The sequence below is a fragment of the Pectinophora gossypiella genome, chromosome 13, assembly GCF_024362695.1.
Source record: "Pectinophora gossypiella chromosome 13, ilPecGoss1.1, whole genome shotgun sequence".
In the NCBI taxonomy this organism is placed as follows: domain Eukaryota; kingdom Metazoa; phylum Arthropoda; class Insecta; order Lepidoptera; family Gelechiidae; genus Pectinophora; species Pectinophora gossypiella.
Window position 1 is genome coordinate 4,350,391 of NC_065416.1, and position 24,338 is coordinate 4,374,728.

Here is a 24,338-nt window from a genome sequence, read left to right on the forward strand (position 1 = left end):
TTTTTAAGTTCTTTTCGTGTGAATTGTGACATCCATTGAACCGACCTCATCAATTATTATTTAGGTGTCAGGGTGGTTATTAAATGTGTTCCCGTTTGCAATCGAATCCAGGACCTCCGGATCGTAAGTCAAACGCTCAACCACTACAGAGCACGTTAAGTGTAGCATTCTCCATTTTTATCCATTTAGCCATTTTTTTGACTTATTTACCTTCTTTAAAATACTTTTAGGTGGAAATGGTAAAATACAATTTGTATAATAATCATGCATTTAGGTTAATAACGTAACAGTTATACGTCCCACTGCTCGGCACAGGCCTCCCCTTAATCAACCGGAGGGGGTATGGAGCATACTTCACCACTGCGGGTTGGTGGAGATGTTTTTTACGGCTAATAGCCGGGACCAACGGCTTAATGTGCCCTCCATAGCACGGTACTATACTATCTTACTTTTTCCATCGATCAGGCAAGTAAACAATAAAACAAGCATTCAAACAGTTATCTGCCTTTATTCTGCATCTCTTCATGAACCAGCAGCCATAGTCGATCAATCGGTACCATTACAGGAAGAAAAATTAATACGCTATTACATACTGTTACAGTTTGGTTTGAATATGTGTTACAGCTGACATTATGTTATGTGTAGACTTTTATATTAGACTATTTTAATATTATAGATACATGTGAATCATGAAAACCTGGGTGCAACGCGATTTTGCCATGTAATATTATATAATTATTTTAATATTAACGGGACTAGCAGCTTTATAGTAGATAAATTATCATTTGTACTTATCAACTTCGTTCTATTACACTAGTGTTTGTAGGGAAACAGGTTTTTCATTTTTCTTTTGTAGAGCACATTTAATATATTTAATACTTCTGTCACTTTTTAAATATAAATACAACACGGAGTTAAGTATCTACTATATAGAATAAAATAGACGACTACTTACGGCTTAGTGTTAGTATGAAAAACCTGATTCCGTAAGTACAATTACTTGCACCATCGCATTGCACATTTTTTTTTATTAACTGTTTACCGTACTGCTTGTGTTGTGTAGTGTTGTGCTATAGTCGATAAAAAACCACTTCCGTGAAAAATTTTGATTATGGCCAAACATCCCTTTTAAATACACCATTTTTTGCACTTGTAATAATTTTTGAAAATATAAATTTTGATAATATTTTTTCCATTTGTTCCTAAATATTAATCCAAATAGTTTTTTTTTATTATCCTTAATATTGTATTTACAATTTTTCAACAGCCGAAAAATATGTTCAATTTTATAATATTATTTTTTAACGACTCTTGTTAAGTAGTAGGTAACAGTACAAATATTAATGATCACAAGTTGGTTTTCATTGGTCATTAACATACGTTAAATTACACCTTAATCTATGGGCAATACAGTTAACAGTAGGCCTTAGATTGAAAACCTTCTAACTAAATTATGTACACAGTTCTAAGAAATATGAGAGCTGTAAGAGGAATTTTATACAAACATGAGATGGTTATCTAGGTATTTAAAATTCTCGAAAAGTTCCAATAATCATTTCCATAGTAAGTAAACAATATTTTACGACTTCACTGACTAAAAGGAACTTAATCTTGATAGGTAAAACATATTTAAACAGCGCATGTTTTCTGAGTAGTCCACACACTAACATAATTATACAATAACGACAATTTTTAAGATTTTTTGGAAATCTACGTGTATAATATTTCAAAATCTACATTTCCAAATGCGAGGCAATTTTTTAGTTTTTTTTTTTCAATATAACAGTAATGACTTCTCAAAAAACACGCGTGATACGTAAATGTTTCAATACAGACCCCCTGTTACTTGCATTTTATCATTAATTGAGATAATTTACCGAAAGGAAAATGCAATGTATTTCGTAATCGAACTGATTTGTTAATGTCGCCACAAAATCCAACTTGAATACCTACTTATAAAAAGTTTCACAAGCTATAAAATAATATTTATTCATAAAACTAATAATACATTTTACTGAAATAAAAATAGCTGAAACAATATTTACAGTTTACCAAGTAGAATTTATATTCTATACATTGTCGTTTATACCTATCTATGAAATAACAAAATCCTACTAGTTTAAAAAAATCTCAGTAGGCTACTAAGATTGACGACAGAGTAACTACCATAATATCAATATTATCCTAGATCTATAGTGCAACATTCGCTAGGTAGAACGAAACAACTCAAGAGTATTTCAATAAATTAATGTACCAACTACATACATTATGCCGAGGGATACAATGCGTACTCACTGCAAGCGGTACACAATTTTGAAAGCCTTTTTAAGGTTTTTCTTTTTTATTATTTAGTATGATATAGGCTGCTCATACTCTAAACCGCATTTTTTTAAATGTAGTCATACATTTATACTGACTTTGTCAAAAAATTAAATGTTTAATTAGGAGAGATTCCCTTAAAAACGTATTTTAGAAACTCATTATAGTATTTGAAGCAAGAACTTGGAATACTCGCAACAAAATCTATATAAGTTCAGCAGTGAATACGCGACTAAAAGGTTGTACTTATTTACAAAATGCAATATTTTTACAAAAAGGGCTATACTAGGAATACCCACAGTTCGCCAAATTAACGTACTATTTGTAAGTTCACACCAACATTCAGTGGACACGTTCGTCTACAACACCTTTTGGTGAACATTCGAGTCTTCACAATGTGGAACTGTTTCGAGTCTAAACTTTTGGACTGAAACATTTATTTTGAATGACTCGCGCCCGAGACAGTTACCTTACTTTTGTACTAAACACCTACCTTAAACTACAACATTCCAATTGTACCACTTTAAACTACAAGACAGTAATTTCAGTCAAAATTTATTTTAACTTTACATCGAATTACAAAGAACTTAATACTTCTCCACGTATTTCCTCGATGGATCTTTGAATTTAGTTTAGTTTATTATCGAATTAAACAATACTTTCAATGAGATTCTACGGTGCAAATTATATTGTGAATTTGAAAATTATTATCACGATTACGTGTGCAGTTTTAGTGAAACCATCGATATCAATATTATTGATTGGACATCACTATTTGAGTAGAAATATCGGACTATTGTGATGGCAAGATTTAGATTATTTTTTTTAGGCAATTAAACCATTCCTTTGGACATCATTCGGACTGTGTTCTTGAGGGCCTGTCGTTTGTTGCAGAACCATATTCTGATGACTTCGCGCTCATAGCCCAGCTGGTGAGCAAGTCCAGTGATTTCTGTGCCTGGAAATGAAAAAATGAAATATTAATTTATATAACAAAGAACGATGCTCAAAGTTTCGAGGGTTAGACAGTTCTATGACAGAAATATGGTCATATCTTTCTGAGCTGAGATCACCTGCTACTGTAACTGTCGACAAGCCATAATGGCATCGTCTTTAGAGCTGACCAGCTCTTCAGGAGGGCTGGTGTATCCTGAGCGACTTTTTCCCAACGGGGTAAGCAGAGATTATGAAATTATCGATCCTGACATATTTCTTCCTTCCCCCGCATCCATGCATGTCTTTTAGAGATAAGTCCACCTTTTGTACCTGTGTTTATTTTTGTCATTAATCATGTATTAATGTGTATAATAAAAAGAGTAAAGTAATCCATCAATCGTTCACACGCGCTGGTTCAGAGTAGACCGTACTAAACTTTTTTAAGAACATACCGTCAATGTACGTTTTTCCGGGTCCCTCGTATAACTGAACACAACATTGCATCACGCCTGTATCCCCGAAGGGGTAGGTAGAGGTGTATAATATACACATCCACTCTCATAGAGTAACACGGACTTCCGGCGGACCGTCCAGTCCTCACCAGCTATGTTTAAGTCCCATGTAATAGAGCCTATTGTGATAAACCGTGTACATCATGGAAATCACGTGATATTAAAATAGCGATCATCTCCTTAGCATTGTCCTGATTTTCACAGGGTCCGCTTACCTAACCTGAAAACTTGACAGGTCCGGTTTTTTACAGATGCGACTGCCTGTCTGACCTGTCAACGCGCGAAGGGAAATCTATCCTAATACAGGTTAGGTCATACTTCCGAAAATGCATTAGTCGGGAATGTGGGAAATTATGATCCAAATCCATGAACTCATGGTATAATATAAATGTTTTATTTTACCTGATGGATGCGTGTTCCTCTCAAAGTGCGCGTTGAGTAGTTCTAGAGCTTGCGGCGTGAAGGAGGTGCGTCGCTTGCGCTTCTTGCTCGGCTCCATACCGATGAAGTCGGTCAGGTGGTTCTGACCTGACGCATACCTGGAAAATTATACAAAATACGACGTTAATTAAAGAGAGAGAAAGCTCAGGTTAAGGAGAAAAGGAACATTTAAAAAGTGGCCTTTGCGCAGCAGTGGAACAATCGGGGATAAGAAAAAGAGCATTGTTACCAACATTATGGAAATGGTTACCATGGGTCTTAGAAATGCTCGAGCGCTAGAGTACAAATAATATTGTCGCTTTATACTGAAAAACCACGCAAGCGCCATTTTGAAAAATCACATTCAGATGTTATTTTTGTCAACAAAACCTCGCAATACATACGGTAGTTGGAATCGAGGTCAAAAATTCTCAATTTTTATCCGGAATCAAATCAAGGAGAATACGTAGTTTTCTCTATAAGGATAGGATTATGCAACATTCAACGAAGCATGATTAGAACTGGGAACTGTTTAGGTTTAGCGATGTTTGAAAACCAATGATGCTGATTCTCTTATGTCATTTTCTTATCCGCTGAAAAGGAAAGGGACGGGTGATCGACAGGCATAAAAAGGGAACAAGCTAGGTCAACTTTTGGCAGAAATTTGAAAAAAAAAACCTTCTATCGTTTTACATTGGCCAAAACCCCAACAGAATTAAGTTGACAGCACACGAGAGACGGATTGGATATGAGTGAGATGCCTATTTTATTCGCCCGGGTTATTCATTGATTTTAAAATTAACAGTCGTCAATCATCCATCCCTTTCCTATTCGGCGGATAAGAAAACGACAGGTATAACTTAAAATAAAATTGGGATGTGTGTGCGGGGATCGGGGCCACTGTACGTGTAATTTATTAGGTAATAAAAAAAAACAGGGCAGAGATATAGTACATCGCCTAGTGCGAAAGAGACGGGAGATATGCCACTCTAATCATGCTACGTTAAATAAGGTACTTATAAATAATAAACTTTATTTTTAAGTAGGTAAAGTACACCTACTCTTTCAAACTAAATGACCGTTACAGCTATCTACTATTTGTGTAACGGTAGCTTACTTTCTCGTCTGCTATAGTGGATTGGCGTATTCTTATACCATTTTACTTAAAGCCTGAGGTCTAAATAATTATTACAAATTCATTATTCCTATTTATATAACGTGCGCTAGAAATTTATTTTTTAGCCAATAGAATTTCAGGTATTAGTTTTATTTTACTAAACCTACATAGGGTAGTTTCCAACTAGTCAAATCAGTTACTTTTTACTAAACGTCAAAACATTAAGTTACTGTGAAATTTATAGGAAAAAGCAACCTGTGACGTCACAGAAAAACGTGACAAAAGGTCACACTAATTATTACATTATTCTTTATTAAAATTCATAAATAAGTTCAATACGAAAAATAAAACGTTTTCTACAACTTTTAGATCTGTTTTTATTTAGTAATCAGAATTTCATAATTTATTTCTGACCTAGAAAACTACCCAATTTTAACAAATGAATAATACTGTTGTGTTGTGTAGAGGAACGTACGTAAAAGTGTAGGTACCTAATTTTATCGATAATAGTGATGATTCCAACACTATTAAAATAACTATTTTACAAATAAGGGACTTTCTAAGCTACGTTCCAAAATATAGATGGCGCTGTACAGAGTTGCTCTCGTTCAACCTTCTAATTTCATGAATAACTGACATAATAATATGCATCTTTTATCTTTGTTTTTGGGTATAAATAAATATTGGAAGGCACCCAACGTTACATGGCTCTACAAGCCTACGTTACGAGTATGTTCAAAGCTGATTACAATATTTCAGTCAGTCGGTGAAGTAACATCCACACCTCAACGCTTGGGAAGTGAAGATTGGTATAAAGTGACTTGCACAGAAGTTGAACACAATATTTCACTCAGTCGTTGAAGTATCCACAACCCAACGTTTGGTAAGTAAAGATCGGGTTGGTCTCTTCCTTCATTATGTTACAGCACGTTACATTCGTAGATTTTAATATCCAAGACAATAGTAGAAGGAAACCAGAGCAGTACGAATATAAATTCAAGGAGTATCGTTAACAGGGTGCCTCGTTAAAAATTACCACGGAGGGGAGCGATTGCAAATTGCATCATTTGCAATGTTAAGACCGTCCCGTTGCATTCAGATAATGCATTTTAATGATTCGAAATGCTAAGGACGAGCACTCGATAGCGAGTAAATGTTATTCGAATTTATTTACGTTGCCAAGTTGACGGAGGAACTCTGTAAAAATCGCTTGTTCGAAAGAAAATAAGTGAAGGTTTAAGCGAAATGTAAAGTCCGATATGTCCCCGCGTGGTAACAATTTCATTGAGATGTTGTTTTTTTGGTAATATAAAAAAAGCTAAGCATAAATAGTTTATATTACGCCCTACTGCTAGTCACATTCTTTTTTATGACATCAAACACAATCAAATCTTTTAATACTCGTTAAAAAGTAAACTTTTTTAACGTGACGTATTGTAGATTTGCCGCAAATGGCATTAACTACTTGGCCGGACAAATAAGGAGCCTTGAGGGCTCCCACCCGGTACAAAATTTAAGACAACAGTCTTGAGGGTGCCCAGTTGGGCGCGAACCTCGGCTGACGGCGTCTGAGAGGATTATATTTGAAAGAATTCATCACTATCATCATCACCAGCCCATTAACGTCCCCACTGCTGGGTCACGGGCCTTCCCTATGGATGGATAGGGAGATTGGACCTTAAACCACCACGCGGGCCCAGTGCGGATTGGTGGTTATTAACGACTGCTAATGCAGCCGGGACCAACGGCTTAACGTGCCTTCCGAAGCACGGAGGAGTTCGAGATGAAAACTTTTTTTTTGTGGTCACCCATCCTATGACCGGCCTTTGCGAAAGTTGCTTAACTTCAACAATCGCCGACCGAGCGCGTTGACCGCTGCGCCACCGAGCTCCTCAATTTGAAAGAATTAATGACACCTAATGGGCCGATAGCGATGACCGTTGAAAGAGGGAAATCGGCGACAACACCGGCGGGGTCTGCATCGGGGTTCTGTTTCTCTTTCAATCACACGAGATTGAAAGAAACAGCTATTATTAGCTTAGTCTGTTATGTATATTGTATAACCAATATGGTAGTTTCCAACTAGTCAAGTCAGTTACTTTTTACTAAACGACAAAACACGAAATTACTATGGAACTTGTATGAAAAAGCAACCTGTGACGTCAAAGAAAAACGTGACAAAATGTCGCATTTTTCTTTATTAAAATTCAGAAATAAGTTAAATAGAAAATGTCTTTATTTAGCAATCAGAATTTCATAATTTATCTTTGACCTAGGAAACGACCCAATTGCAGATGGTATATTGTTGTTTTAAGGTCAGGTAAACGGGAAAAGTAGGGTTTTCACTAGTCTAATTACTCAGTTCAGGGCTTCTCTTTGGACGTCGCCTCGGAGAAAAAAAGAAATATACCTAAACATAGTCAGAATAATGGTTTATGTTTGTTAAACTTTATATAAATACTTGTGAAACTAGTTGAAATGCGTTTCGGAAGTATGTGACCAAGCCTAGTATTGGACTGGTTTTCCTTTCGTGGTTTGGAAGGTCAGACAGGCAGTCGCTTCTATAAAATTTGGACCTGTCAAATGCTCAGCTTAGATAAGCGGACCTCGTGAATACGAGATAACGCTAGGTAGATTCTTTTTCTATCGTGTGGGTTGTGAGGTGGATTACAAACCTCATCAACCCTGGTGTCAGGCGCCAAAGGCCCCGATGGCTCATATAACGACTAAGTAGTTACTTACATCACTAAGTAGTAACAGGGACCAACGGCTTAACGTGCCTTCCGAAGCACAAGTCATCTTACTTTCGAACAATCAGGCGATCCGCCTGGAATGTTCTAACCAAACTAGGGATCACAAAGTACTTTTTTTAAGTCCCCATCGGGATTCGAAGTAGGGAGATGACGACGAGTAACGATTTATTCACAAAAGTAACATGTTTTGAAGGATGATAAAGTTATGCAATGTTCTCCATTGACGCAGCCATACGCACATACATTTGAATGCAATGCACTTTGAATGAAGAGACATTTAAATTGATAAGATAAATGTTTAACTTAAACCAAATGAAGTGAAGACAATCGTATATCTTCATTACTTTGTATATTGTAAGTGTATTAAAAAACGGAACATACGTACAGTCATGAGCAATATAATGTACCCACTTTAGGACTCTGTCGCACTAACATATTTGACATTTAGTGAGACTTACAGTTCAATTTGTCAAAAAAGTTAATGTGACATGGTATCAAAGTGTATACATATTAATGCTCGTGACCGTACTAATTCTATTTTATTTTATATACCTAGGTAAACAGGACATCCGCGGTAACGGGTTTCTTTATGTGGACATTGTCAAAATCGTAAGATGATTCCGTGCTTCGGAGAGCACGTTGAGCCGTTGGTCCCGGCTATTAGCCGTAAAACACCTCCACCAACCCGAAGTCGAGTAGCGTGGTGGAGTATGCTCCATACCCCTTCCAGTTGATAGAGGGGAGGCATGTGCCCAGTACTGGGACGTATATAGGCTGTTTATATGTTTTTATATCAATGATATAAAACAAACGGTTTCATCGTTATAATCGAAAGTAAACGGTCACGCTATTTCTCGAACTGAGAACGTCTTGTAAGTAATTTAGTTTGTCCTTTATAAATGACAATAGCAATTAAATTACAAGACCCTCTGTCTGTATGGCTAAAGTCACCTATCATTCGAACAACAACAGGTGGAGGAAAGGAGAATTCCCCAGTGATGTATTAAATAGGTAAGTAATATACGTAGATATCTCGCAGCCGAATTGGGTCCAGTTTTCGAATAAGTATTTAAAAAATTACAAACGCTTATTTTTTCTAATTTCCCGCGAAAAAGGACTAATCACGTAACGTTGCCCAGTGAGGTCACATTTCAATAAACAAAGAAACTGTCAAACAGTATAACTTGAAACCTGACAGATATTTTTTGTTTATTTTGTGATATGTGACGTCACACGAAGCTCAATCATGGCCGCCCGCGTTTCGTTGCAACTTAATTCTGTCGGGTTATTGGCCAATATCAAATTTTGGGAGGGGTTTTTAAAAATCTGCCTAAAATTTACGTGTGTTCCATAAATTTTATGCCTGTCGATTGCCCGTCTCTTTCCTTTTCGGCGGATAAGAAAATGTCAGGTATAACTTAAAATAAAATTAGGTTGCGTGTACAGGAATCAGCACCAATAGAAGCGCTTACGCCGTCATTATTTCAGGTTAAAGACTTAAGTGACACCTGGGGCCTGTTTTATAAAACTTACAATTGTAAATTACAATGACAATTTGATGTACATTGCGGAGTGTGTGATCACGAATATTTTGCAGTTTCATATTAGCTACGTAATGAACACCAAATTGTCGTTGTAATTTACAATTGTAAGTTTTATAAAACAGGCCCCTGGTGTTACTTATGAAATTTAATGTCATGCTAAGCTACTGGGTCCTCTTGATGCACTAAGTGCAGTTCAATGGACTGAAAGTAAAATATTCCTTTGAAATCAACGTTTAACCTCTTCCATTTTAGAAGTCGGTTAAAAAGAAGGTCTGTCTTATGACAATGTGTTTGGGCGAATCATTTAATGTATGCATGCGATTTTTATTGTTATGATTTCTCTAAGAATAAAATTGGGTATGGGGTACAGGAGCGGAAAGGATGGCCTGAAAGAGAGGAAGCCTATACCCAGCAGGACACAGGCTGAGTAGATAGATAGAAAATGGGGTATGGCAGATCAGTCGTTAATCATAAATATTACTGTATATATTTGAAACTAACAAAAAGCTCATCATCATGTTATGAGGTTGAGGTTGTGATTATCGTGTGGGTTGATGAGGTTGGTAATCCACGTCAGAACCCACACTATAGTAGTAGTATCATGTGATGGTTGTACTTCTGCCTAGCCCAATTGGAAATATAGTCGTGAGCTTATAGTATGTTTGAAACTTCAGTGTTAGAAATTTTCTTTTTTTTTATCAAACGTTTGAATTCTATATCGGTTCTCATAACGAATTTATTTCATACTTGCATTAGTTTGATTGATAAGTTTTATATAAGACTCCTGATAGAACATTCTCGTTACATAAATATCATTTCATGCATAAATAATCTAATGAAAGCAAATAAAACCAAACGAAAGCAGCGTACCTACCTATCTAAAATAAGCGCGAAAATCTTACCGAAATTTCAAACAGTCATATACTTACTTACCGCAAAAATAATAAATTTCAAATACTTATAATTGATAGTACTGTCCAAATTTTCTTATTTTATAAAATGTATTATTCAAATATTACCAAATAAATGTACCTCAAAGATCGGAGATCCGTTTCAATACACTACGTTAAAATATTTTCTATTTTCGTTTAATTTCTAATTTCGGTAAGTACGTAATAATATACGTAGTGTTAGAACAGCGGAAGTATAGCCCTGAGAAGCGGCAGTTAGTCCAGATTTGAGAAATATCGTCCCCGTCATTGCAAGCAAGGCCAAATGTTCACGAACACGCCGGGCACAAACCACGAACAAAATCCACTCAAACAATCATATTTACCTCTCTTCAGCTTCCTTCATCCAACGTTCGAGCACCGGTTTGATTTTCTGCGCACTTTTTGGTGTTATATCCAATTTCTCAAATCTGTATCGAACATAAATTCTGATGTTAGAGTCTTACTACACCTAAACGATACGCGACGCTAACGAAGCTTGAACGCGGGACTCAACGCAGCGAACATATTCCTTTCCAAATTAACATAGCCGTAAACACAGGACATTGACATTGCGTTAATGATTATAGAGAGAAACAAAAAACAATAGGCAATTTAGGCTGCCGGGGTAATCAGTTTGATTAATACTGAACACGGTAACAATAAAACAACGAATTCAATTAGAAACGAAAGGTAGCGTATGCCAATGCCCTGGCTTTATTGCGCAAAATGAATATTAATAAAAATAAGAATAATGAAAATAATACATCATGCTACATTAGATGGAAAGTAGAATACTTCATAGACAATGTGTTCTCGCAACGATAGGTGTTGGAGCGCAATCGACATGGTTCGTGCGGTGCGCCGGCGGCGGTGCCGGGCGGCCGGACGGTCCCGCCGCCGGACCGGACCGCCGGTTGTCTTACATCAAAATGTTCGCCGTGATTCATGGCGCCTATAATTACTCGTATGCAAATACGCACTACGTGTGAAAAGGAAAAGAAAGAACGTCAAAACCGGTAATTACACATAATTATGAGCGGCATACATTCAAATGGTATGCGATTGTCGATCTAGATAAGATTACATTAAACAGCGTTGAAACATTTTGATTTACAGACAATCTGCATGTGGTCTGGGCCGTTGAAAGTAAGTCAAAGCGTGCTTAATGTATTTAAGTGTTGTATCTCCCAGGTTATCTTCATTGTCGAAATATTTTGTTAAGAGCACATTGATGTATGGAGGTTTGTTGTAACAATGAACATAATTTGGGAGGTACAAGGTAATGGGTAATAAAACAAAACACATACATGTTTTGTTGCTGTGAAGACAGCTGGGCAGCTAGCATCTGCGAAGCCAGGGCACTGGGGACGGTAACAAATAACTTGTTAGAGTTGTATCCAGTGAACACAACGTCATCAAGGAACTGCACAGTTTGATGAAACAAATATAATAACATGAACGAGTAAAGCCGCACGCTTATTTTTTTTAATTTACTTACCGCAAAAATAATTAAGGCTATTTTTATTTTGAATGCAACAATAATATTACAAATGAATGATGGACAAATACTACAAATTGAGATGTTCGATTGTTTTTTTACCGTACGCTTCGAGTTCCCTTCACCTTTCACGGTTTTCGGCGCACGCGCACCAAGATGACGCCATTGCCCAGAAGTGGGAAATTAACTTGACTGGACTATAAGTAGGTCTATCTCTTTCTTGAACTTAATTTAAATGAAGGACGACACTAGTCTAAGGGTTATGTCAGACCAAAATAAGATTGTTTGTGAGTGCCTGAATTGGTATTAACTAGAAACGTTTCAACTAGTCATTTAATGTATATTCTGAAACCCCGTTCTATATTTCTTTTTACATTAAAACGTAAAAAGATTACATTAAGGCATATTTCCCTATAAGATATCCATTTGAACTATTAGACTTGTTCGGAACAGAGCTATATCCACTTATCGTGTTTTGAGTTGTGTCAAAATAAATAAAAACAACATTGAATTCCCATCAACATGTTCAATTCAAAATGCTCCCATATCCCCATTTACCATTACAATGAAGTGGGTGTCGGGTTGAAGGGCATAGGGATACAGCAGTACATGTCTCTGAACTACATTACCCCGGGTACCTACTAGTGTTGTCAAAAGTTGTAACGTAATACATCGTTTAAAATATGTGCTGCTGTTGAAGTTCTTGTCATTTGTTCTCCTTAGTCATTTTTTTTTGGTGCCTCGCTTTATTATAATGACGTGGAATCAACAAATAGACCTTCGACAAAATCTTTAATTATTACGTCGAACGCATTTTTTTTTAATTTGTGATTATTTTTCCGATATGCCTGCGTGGGACGTCGTTACATTTTACAGGGGCTTTCAGACCCGTTCTGCGTAGTCATTTCGAAGGACGTCACTTGTCACTACCAGCTATAAATAACATACATAAACGTCATCATTTCCCTTTTTTTTCTCCACTACCTGCTCACATATTAGTACTTACTAAATACACAGACTAATTTCACAACCCGGACACTTTATACAATAATCTTATTCTTACCGAAGTGTAAGCGAGACAGTTCGCGCGTCCTTCTTACTCCTTAGCGGCTTACGACCATTTAAGACTAAAGTAAGACCCAGAGGGGGGTGAGGCGGCGTCCGATATGAAACCGTTCTATGGATTATACTTTTTTCTATGCCATTATCGTGGGCTTCGTCTCAACAGTCGTACGATACGTCTATCTACATAGACACCATTATCTGCGTCTATTACGCAATGCATGCGTTTTATATCGCGTTGCGCGCGATAGCCTACTCTTGTAGTTTTGTATAACTAATACGAATTGAGATGCCTCGCAGTTGCATCATCATTGATGTGTTTATTTAGGATGGGCTAACCTAACTTAGGGGTTGTAGAAATAGGAACATTTATCACTTAGCTACAATGATATACAAGAACCGTAGATTGAACATTATCTGTCAAAAAGTGAGACGAAAAGTTAGAGCAGTAAAACGATGTATACTCTAACATTCCCTAGTACGCGTTAGGCGGCGAACTGGCAACATGTGAACTTGTATAACTCGACCGCGTTACGAATCACCACGCGCTGGAGATGCTAAGACGATGACCGTAACTACATAAGATATTTTTTGTCAATTTTATTGAATCTATATACCGCTGCGTAAGAATGTATATCTAAGTTAGCGTCAAAATTTCGTCGTATTTTTGTATGACGCGCTTTATCTATGGTACTTATATATCAATGCTTAGCTAGCCCTTTGCCCTCTGACAACTCTAGTCCTGACGCACATCGATATGAAAGTGTAATCGGGCGCATCAGATCGTGGGCATGGTTAATTCATTGTTTACAGATATCAAGGCACCGCATCACTTTCCGAGTGGCAATGACCACTGTCCTTTTGGTATAATTCACTCTGTGCCATTGAAAATGTTTACGGTTTATTTGACGGTCGAAGTAAGAGATAGCTTTCTTTTCTTTTAGTATTTTTAAAAAGGTAAGCTGTAAATTTAGGCTTGTAAAGCCAACTGCAGTGTTTAGGCATAAGTTAGATAAGTTATTATTCTATAAACAAAATATACTTTTTTACGTAACTAGTTTTGGTATATCTATACAGGCAAAACCTATCATAGTTATAATTGTATGATTTGTGTCTTCTACTGAATACTCTTAGGTGGTGGTACACCGTTTTCAGGCCTGTTGACTTAAACATAACGAGTCACGTCATAAAAGGACTATCCAGGTTATACCAACTTATACCTTATATCATGACATGATAAGAATTAAATTTCATTGCAGATCAAATGATTGAAATATTCAGTGATTTTGATTGAAAGATTGAAAGTATGGAATTTATGCATCAGTCGTGATATTTTTTTAATTAAAAAGGTGTAAGTGTGGCGTATTTATATCCGAGTATAGAAAAACTTAAAAGCAAATAAAATAAGCGTTAAAATGAAGAACTGTTGCTTTGATTTCTTTCAGCTATATTCCGCCTAAAAGAAAGTGTTTCGAATCACATTTGGTTGACAAATATATTTCTTGCCTTACGTTTAAATAATATACAAAATTTCCAAATCACTCCTTTTTCGTAATACCTATTCAACAACATTTTGTTCTCTAAGAAAATTCACAGAGTTTGCAATTCTAGAACAATGAACGAAATAGTCCTTTGATTATCTCCAGTATAACAACTAAGCAATTTGAATTCAAATCACAAAAATATTCTCAAGAAACTCTTTAATTATTAATTTCGCCGTCATTCAAATAAAACGAGGCCTTAACAAAACAAGGAGTGTAAAATTCATTCTTTTCTCAAATAATATGTTTTAATTAAAATGCAAATTAATTAAGTCCAGCATAATCAAAGGGGTAACTACCATGTAGCGACGTCACGACACCCAAATTGGAAGGGAGTCGAAAGAAAAATTAATGGAAAATGAAATCACGACGGGACAAAGACAGGGGAATTCTACTCTTTTAATTACACGAAAAAAGTAATTACGGGCAAGATAATTAATTAACTGGAACAGAAGTAACGATTAATGATTTTATTATACGAAGGAGGTCTGTTCAGTTCTGGGGCGGAGAATTGAAATTTCCTCTGCCTCGCACTCCGTTTTGCATCGAAATTCGATTTGTTGCGAGGACGTTGTTTCGCCCGATTTGATTTGATTCAATTAAACATTATGAGCGTAAAGCGCCCTGATTGACTCAGACTTTATCGCAGCCCAACTAGCGAGCACTGGCGAGAGCTTCTAACAATGGCTATTCATTGTTAATATTTAATTATGAAGACAACTTACGAGTTATTAATTGGGTTAGTTTCCTAGGTCAAAGATAAATTACGAAATTCTGATTACTAAATAAAGACAGATCTAAAGGCGACAAAAAACTTTCCTTTTTTCTATTTAACTTTTTTATGAACTTTAATGAAGAAAAATGTAATAAAGTGCGACCTTTTGTCACGTTTTTCTATGACGTCACAGGTTGGTTTTTCATACAAATTCCATAGTAATTTTCTGTTTTGACGTTTAGTAAAAAGTAACTGATTTGACTAGTTGGAAACTACCCTATTTAAAGCGCAGACAGACCGTCCGAAAATATTTAAATGACGTCTTTTCCCACCCTTTCTTATTCTTTATGGTAGCCTTTTTCATTACGAGAATAATGGTAAACGTAAATTATTTACAGTTTTAATTAAGCGGAGACAATACTGCGCTCTCGGCGAATCTTTTGCTTGGATCTAAATATCTGTCAGTCATTGATCATCTTTAAAAAAAAAACAATTAGAGAGCACGCGTCCGCGCCTAGCGAAGTAAAAAATGGTGTAAGCCACGACGCGAACGGAAGCCGTCCAAACGGTAATTAATTAACCGAATTGTAAGCAATGAAAGGAGTCATGCTGTTTTACAAATCACTTCAATTAACGATATTAAAAAGTTGGAATGATAACCGGGCTCAGGGTGCGTGACGACCGTTCTTTCGACTAACGTTTCGTTTCGACAAACGTTTTCACTCCGTTCATTTTTTGTCCGCTCTAACCCCGAGGTTGGTTCGTTATTTTTACAAGCGTGCGACTTTATCTCTCCATTACTAGATGTTATCTCATTCTCTTTTCCTTGTAATGTCTCCAGTCTTTATCGTTAAACAAGGTTCTATAAAAATTGGGTACAAATAGTCCCTCGGACGTTTTAGCGGAAAGCACAAAGATAAATTGATAGTATTATATATACATATTTAAAGATGTTCATTTCTTAAACACTGTATTCTTTTATTAAAAGGTTCTTTATCGTAAAAAACTATATTTACTTATTTACAGTTGCGGCACATCTAAAGTGTCACAATATTTTTTTTAAACTCTGAGCATTCGCCAAAACGTTCCGATTTCGAAAACTACAAATTCCATTCCAATTTTCAAATTAACTTTTTGAATTCTCACCTGCAAATGGCGCTTTGGCTGTACGCCGGTCCTTCGGTGACGGAGAGGGCTTGCCCAACTTGTGTTTGGGTCAAACCGAGGCCAAGCCGTCGAAGCTTGAAGGCTTTCGCGAACTCTTTGATGTCCTCCAGATTGATCCCGTCGACCACGTTGCTTGAAGACTGGCTGATAGTCGGTTGATCTAGTTTGACGAAAAAAAAAGAAAATATTTAAAAAAAGCCAAAAATGACCTACCTGTTTACCTACCTACTTTTAGACGCTTTTTTAAACGTCGTTTCGTACAAATGTTTGCTAAAGGGACGCTACTCACTGATTATCAATTTGGTTTCATTGCATTATATTAATAAGTAAGTATTCTAATTTCTAATGTGTAAATTAAACATTATCTTTGTCAATATTCAATAAATGAATATTCAATTGTCAATATATTAAGGTTTACAGCTTTTCCTTCTTTATATACAGGGTGTTAGTGGCGTCGTAATGAATATTGAGGGGGATGTTTCAGACCATGATTCTGAGTTAATATCCAGTGGAATTGTCCGTCGATCATTCATGATATTTATTTTAATTCAACACTTTTGCAATGGAATATTCCACTTGATATTAACACAAAGTAATGAGCTGAATCATCCCCCTCAGTATTTGTTACGATGTCACTTACACCCCGTATAAGTACGTACAGTGGCTACCTCTACGTAACTTATACGGGGTGTCGGTGACACGCCGTAACGAATACTGAGGGGGATGATTCAGACCATTATTCTGAGTTGATATCAAGTGGAATTTCCTATCGGAAAATTCATGACAGTTACAATACAATACAAATACACTTTATTGCCCAAAATAAAAAGAAATAATTACAAAATGACTCTTAATTAAGTACATGGCTAATGGCGTCTTTATCGCGTAAAGCGATTTCTTCCAGACAACCACAAAGTGAGGAAAAATGTAAAAAATTGAAAGTTTAGTGGTTTTTTAAATTATTTTCAGTTCCATACTTTTGCGACGGAAAATTCCATTTGATATTAACTCAGAACCATGGTCTGAATCATCCCTCAAAAGTTTTCGTAATGATGGCACTAACACCCCGTAACACACCAAGGTATTGTGATATATTTTAAATTCAAAAATATCTTTATTCAGTAGGTAACATAGTTACACTTTGAATCGACAATTTTTACATAACGAACGACTCATCCGCCTAAAACTACTGCAGCTTCTCACAAACTGTATAGTCGGGGAAAAGAAGCATATAGGAATTGTTACGTATTAACCAAACATGCCGACTGGAGCGTGCTCCTCTACAACCCTCAGACAACCGTACACGTCATGAGTAACGTTACGAATCATTAGCCGCACTATTCCGGCATCTAAATAGTCTTAAGCCGCCGTTTACCGAGTCGAAATTATAGGCAAGTTTAGTGGGCAATTTACGTAATTAGTAGATGGTGGGTGTTCAGGGTGTTCCTAATTATGGAAGGGGAGTCATTAGGGAGCTACCGGCTCGCGAATGCCGCTAACCGATGACAAATTACATTCGTTATCTTGTCAGACGGTGAAGCGTCGCAGTTCTCCGGTACAATGTGCAGCCAAAGTTTTGGAACTGTTTGATGGTATGACAATCTATTTGTGCCAGTAGGATTAGAGAAGTATCTAATTATGATTATTTATACTCGTATCTCTTTGGCAAATATTAGGTTAACTTACATTTAGCGTCTAAGGTAAGATAATATTTTGCTTTTAGCCAGAGACAATCAAACGACATAGATTTGCAAAATGATTAAGGTCTTTTATAAAATGCGACATTGTAAGAATTTGACAAATAATTCATGACTGCAACACATCAGTCAACCAACACCCTTGAGCATTGTTTAGTCATTCATTGATATTTATCTTTGTAAGATCGCCCTTCGTATAAGAAGTCGAGCGTAGCATAGGTACGTAACATAGCCTGGGGCCCAAGTATGCTTGCGCCCAAGGCTCAGAGATGGCCCAAAGCTTCTGTAGTTGTATCTACATCAATTAACACAAGGTAGGGTTGGTAATTGGCAATCGTTTCTCCATTTACGGCCCAGGCGATTCCTAATTTCATTTGTTTCCGATAAGTTTGTTTGTCTGATTCCCGGTACATTCGATTTGGGGGAATTTGTGAATGTAATTAAAAGAGAAATTATTTCCGTTTTGGGTGTGTTTTGATATTTATTCGAAGATTAGAATGGGAGGGTCAACAACGGGATCAAAACACCAAAAAAATCGATCTTATTTGAGTTGCTTGTGACTAAGTTAGTTGTAGGTATAAAAACTACTTTTTATTCTTTTTTTTAATAGTTGTTTGGAAGAACTCGCTTTACATGATAAAGCCACTAAAAGACATGTACTTAGATAAGTCTTAATGTATATGTTCCCTTGTTTTGGACTATTGTATCTTGTCTAAGATTTTAGACGCAGCACTACTTTATTGTCTCAAAAGTCCTGGTATAAAACATTTATCATAAAAATTTTACCGAAATGAAATTAATCAAATCTAGAAAATATATATAGAAAACCCTTGACTAACTAACAAACAAGCGGGTACCAAAATGAGAAAGTTTTCCATTAGCCAACATCAATTTGAACAAAACTGTAATAATTTCAAAACAACCACCTTAACAATCCCGTAAAATTTCCAATTCTAAAAGAAAGCATACACGAAATACATAATTGCCATTACGAATTAGACTATTTCGTAAAAGAAAAAAAAAACTGTTTCACGTAACGACGGGTCAATAAACGGACAGATCGACACGCGAACTTTAATTGTAACTAATTAATTTATTACATGAATTAAACAATTAACAGTGCTGTATCTTGATGCATTATTGTTATTGGATTCTGGTACAGTTAGCACAATTGGCTTATCTTTAAAAGTAAATTAATTGGACTCCACACGCGATGAAGAGCCAGGTAATTTAGGTTAGGAAACAAGGCCCAGTAATGATCTAGATTCTAGATATTAGAAAGTTAAGTAAATGATAGACTATGTACTGCTGTTGTTAGTAATTTAATTAGACTTTAGGTATAAAGTAGTTCAGGTATTACGTGTACGTAATAGAAATGATATACGCTTTGAAAAAGAATTTCTGAATTGATATTCCCTTAAGTTTATAGATTATTTGTTCAGGTGGGATTTCTCGGATGGCGAACAGGGTTGTTTTTAGCATAGTTACTACCGTACCTCCTACATTATTTCAAATTATCCTCATTTTGTTTAAAAAAGTATGTATATTGCTATGTAGAATTTGTGTGATATTTTAAATTGAATCTGTCATTTGTAGAATCTGTCATTTGTAGAATCTGTCATTTGTAGAATCTGTCATTTGTAGAATCTGACATTTGTAGAATCTGTCATTTATAGAATCTGTCATTTGTAGAATCGGACAATTCAGTAATCTGGCGTTTCTAGACTCGTCTGACATTTCTAGAATCTGACATTAGTCGACGAATTCGCTCGGACTCTGCGGCACTGTTCCCCAAACGATGGAACATCTTACATCGTGACCTGCGTGCCCGAACACCTGCACGCAGGAGGATCTGATGAGCGCTGCAGATAGCGCCATACCAAGTAATTAGTAGTTGCCAAGTTTTGGGCCGATGCTATTTAGTTTGCCATCGACACGTTAAGAAGATGCATGGGAATATAAGTTTTTTGATAGAATTTTGTATAACACTATCTCTCTAGACATTTTTTTCTCTCTAAATAATGTTGTTGTAAGGTAACTTATTTTCGACGTTTTAATCATATATAACATAAACAGCCTATATACGTCCCCACTGCTGGGCACAGGCCTCCCCTCAATCAACCGGAGGGGGTATGGAGCATACTCCACCACACTGCTTCTCTGCGGGTTAGTAGAGGTGTTTTTACTGCTAATAGCCGGGACCATGTAGTAGACAAAGTAGCCTGATCGGGTTGATAAATTATAGCGTTCGGAAGCGACGCCATAATGTGGTGCGTTGGAATAAATTTTCAATCTATAAGCATGTTTTATTGTAATTACTTATATTTCTTATTCTTACATATTATAAGCTCACGACTATATTCCAATTGTGGTTCTAAGTATCCACGTGTTACCGAGCTTTCCGTTAGACCGAAATGATAGGTGGCGCGCCGTATCACCGTCAATATTAATCTTGTATTTGAATAAAATAATAAAAAGGATTTAAAAATAAATTCGTTGTCAAATTGTCAATCTATGTCCCCAGAATATGTTATAATGCATTTTTTTAACAGAAAATTCGGCATTTATAATCGCAACGCTATTGGGTATTTTTTATTCAACGGTTCATTACTTGTAATTAAAGTTTTCGAGTGATTACCTGATTCATACTAACTTTTTAAACTATCCAAATCAAATTCCACTTAAAACAATGCTCTATATCAAAGCAGTAAGAAGCTTTCTGGTAGGAAGTAAACTTTTTCACACGCAAATCGTAAAATTGTTCCTTGATGTGTAATGGGTGAAATTACGCGCGCCGAATCAACTCGATTCGTGTTACCGATTACGTTTAGAATCGAAAACGATATCGATTATAATTAACGCGTATTATTATAACTGTTCTAAGTAATTTTGAAGAAGTTTCTTCAAGAATTCAAGAGGTTGTTCAGTAAAAGTTTGACCATTTCGGTAATAATATCGAGAGCTTTTCATTCGGTTCGTTGTAATTAAAAAGCAATTTTAATTATGGAATTGATTAGTTTTAATTATTATTAAGCGGGGGTGTGGAAGGTGAGTAATAGATTTTCTATATTGGTGTTTTAAATAAGGATCTATTTAGTAGGCACTATTTTATCCTACTTATAAGAAAGACATAAGTCGCTTTGGAAATACCCACAAATACAGAAGACTATTTACAGGGACGCTTGATATTAGGGTCGTTCTTCTTTTTTATCGACAATGATCTGTCCTTCGCTCTGATATGTTATATGTTTTAGAATTTTATTTATTCTTTCCATTGTCCAAAAATATAGTTACCTTATTATACTTAAAATACTAGCGAAATACTAATCGGTTCCTCGATTAGTGATTAACGTAGCTTGGTTGTTTTTCACAAAATTCTGTGACAGAGTGGTAAATCGAAATGCTGTCTCCGATGAAAAGGGCCACTCTGTCACAATATATTTTGCAATGCGCCTGCAAGGAACAGAATATTACCAAGATAAAGAGAAACACTAAATACTCCTCTACAGACACATCTCTATATGATGTTTTTTAAATATTTATTGCCGTTATAATGAAAGATGTTAAATCCGATATAACGAGAAAATGACTTCTTATTGTCGATACTTACACATAAAAAAAATACTTTAAAAAATACATAAATATATATATATATATATATATGTGTGTGTGTGTGATATATATATATATATATATATATATATATATATATATATATATATATATATATATATATATATATATATCACGCACCACATAATGGCGTCGCTTCCGAACACTATAATTTATCAACCCGATCAGGCTACTTTGTCTACTACATGTTAGATTAAGCCGTTGGTCCCGGCTATTAGCCGTAAAAACACACACATCACCAGCCCATTAACGTCCCCACTGCTGGGGCACGGGCCTTCCCTATGGATGGATAGGGAGATCGGGCCTTAAACCACCACGCGGGCCCACTGCGGATTGGTGGTTATTAACGACTGCTATATATATGCTGCGACTGATATATACGTCCCACTGCTAGGCATAGGTCTTCCCTCTAACAACCGGAGGGGGTATAGAGCATAATCCACCGGGCTCCGGGGCCGGGAAGTACAAGAACAGGAAAAAGAAAAATTAAAGAGTTAAATAGGCGGCTAAGTAGCAATTTCTTCCAAGCAGTAATAAATACATATCGGCCCTATCGGTTATTGATTGGGGGTCTGGCAGGAACTAGAGATCCCCAAAGATGATCGCAATCAGCCAGAGTGTCCAGTAGAAAAGAAGCTAAAAATAGCCATATCTTTTGATTCCATTGATTTAGAAGCTTCTTTTTTTTACAGTTTCAAGGGACCGCAGATACAAGTATTTGATGTTACTTTCAACTCGATACCTCCATGCGTTCCTGAGAAAAAAGGTCTTGACAGATAGATGGACAGACGGACGAAAAACAAAGTGATAGATAATATACGGGTTCCGTTTTTCATTTGCCAACAGCCTCCGTGGTCTAGTGGTTAGAGCGTTAGGCTCACGATCTGGAGGTCCGGGTTCGATTCCCGATGGGTATATTGTCGAAATCACTTTGTGAGACTGTCCTTTGTTTGGTAAGGACTTTTCAGGCTTGAATCACCTGATTCTCTGGAAAAGTAAGATGATTCCGTGCTTCGGAGGGCACGTAAAGCTGTTGGTCCCGGCTATTAGCCGTAAAAACACCTCCACCAACCCGCATTGGAGCAGCGTGGTGGATTATGCTCCATACCCCCTCCGGTTGATAGAGGGGAGGCTTGTGCCCAGCAGTGGGACGTATATAGGCTGTTTATGTTATGTTATGTTTTTCATTTGAGGTTCGGAACTCTCAAAATGGGCCTGAAGATAAGTACTTAATAAGTCTCCATGCATACGTCTCTCACCTCTTTTATATCCATCACTCTCCTCAAACATGCTCGCTGAGAAGTGCGAGTACTCTCTGCCAGGCTTTCCATAGCCACTCAGCTGACTTGATTCTAAAAGGCAAAACATTCTTACATTAACTTCCTGGGCCCAGATTTCCAGACACAATAGAAAACAATGGGGTTTGGACTTTAAAAGGACTTAGGGCGTTAAAACCTGAAAACGGTTTTTCTACTCACGTAAACATTGGAGGTAATCGCCACCCCAAAAACAAGGCCGCAATAACTTATCACACCTGGAGGTTAAAAGGCCACATTGCTTCATCAAAATAAGCAATATTGATTATAGATTAATGGCTTCGATGTGGCATTTTTAGACCCCCAGGAATATAATACAGAAGATAACTTCTTCTTCTTCTATTGTGTGGATTGTGAAGTGGATTACCAACCCCATCAACACTGGTGTCAGGGTTATTACTGAGCCGCCATAGGCCCCTGACATGACTCATGTAACGACTCCGTACTCACATCAGTAAGTAATAACCGGGACCAACAGCTTAACCTGCCTTCCGAAGCACGGATCATCTTACTCTTGGACAATTAGTTGATCAGCCAGTAATGTCTTAACCAAACTAGGGATTACAAAGTGATTTTTGTGATTTGTCTCCACCAGGATTCGAACCCAGGATTCGCATATTTTTCTTCGTTTAACCTTTTTATTTCACGGATAACAAACATAATATGCATCTTTTTTCTTTGTTTTTTGGGTATAAGTGATGACCCTTTTTATTATACCCCGGCACAATTACATCTTCCACCCATTATTATTCTGATCAAAATAAAGAGAAGCAATATAGGTAGCAACTTTAATCTATACGTAATGTGATCCAAATATCAAGCAACAATTATTTTTATATACGCTTCTGCCATTACATTGTATTTTGGAATAATTATGTACCGCAGTAATGTGAAAATAGGTAATTATCACGTTAAGCTTGTGTGTTTTTGGTGAACTTAGCCTTGAAGTACTAAATGAGCTGAATATCGATTGAGACAACTAACTAATACTGTTCATATGACCGCATAGTACGGTCACGAGCATTAATATGTATGTATCGTGGCCATATCATAGAATTGATCATTTCATGAAATGATCGACCATTTCATGAAATGGTCGTATTTCATGAAATAGAACAACATTCGTTGGCCACATCATGATGTGGTTTGGCCAGATCAATGAAAACAAAACGTTTA

General features: G+C 36.5%; 1 protein-coding gene across 6 annotated transcripts in view; it reads right to left on the reverse strand.

The window, feature by feature from the left end:
* Window positions 1-488: 488 nt before the first annotated feature.
* Window positions 489-24,338, reverse strand: part of LOC126371710 (POU domain, class 6, transcription factor 2) — a 185,295-nt gene continuing 161,445 nt past the window's right edge. For 2 of the 6 annotated variants that reach the window (XM_050017033.1, XM_050017032.1), the window contains exons 9-14: window positions 23,106-23,198; window positions 16,496-16,676; window positions 11,841-11,894; window positions 10,878-10,961; window positions 4,170-4,306; window positions 489-3,277 (exon numbers count right to left, since the gene is read on the reverse strand). In XM_050017033.1, the coding sequence (XP_049872990.1) occupies window positions 3,153-3,277; window positions 4,170-4,306; window positions 10,878-10,961; window positions 11,841-11,894; window positions 16,496-16,676; window positions 23,106-23,198 (674 nt within the window). In that variant the 3' untranslated portion in view covers window positions 489-3,152. The remainder of the gene's footprint in view (window positions 3,278-4,169; window positions 4,307-10,877; window positions 10,962-11,840; window positions 11,895-16,495; window positions 16,677-23,105; window positions 23,199-24,338) is intronic. The other 4 variants (XM_050017036.1, XM_050017034.1, XM_050017035.1 and 1 more) reach the window with 4 other exon arrangements.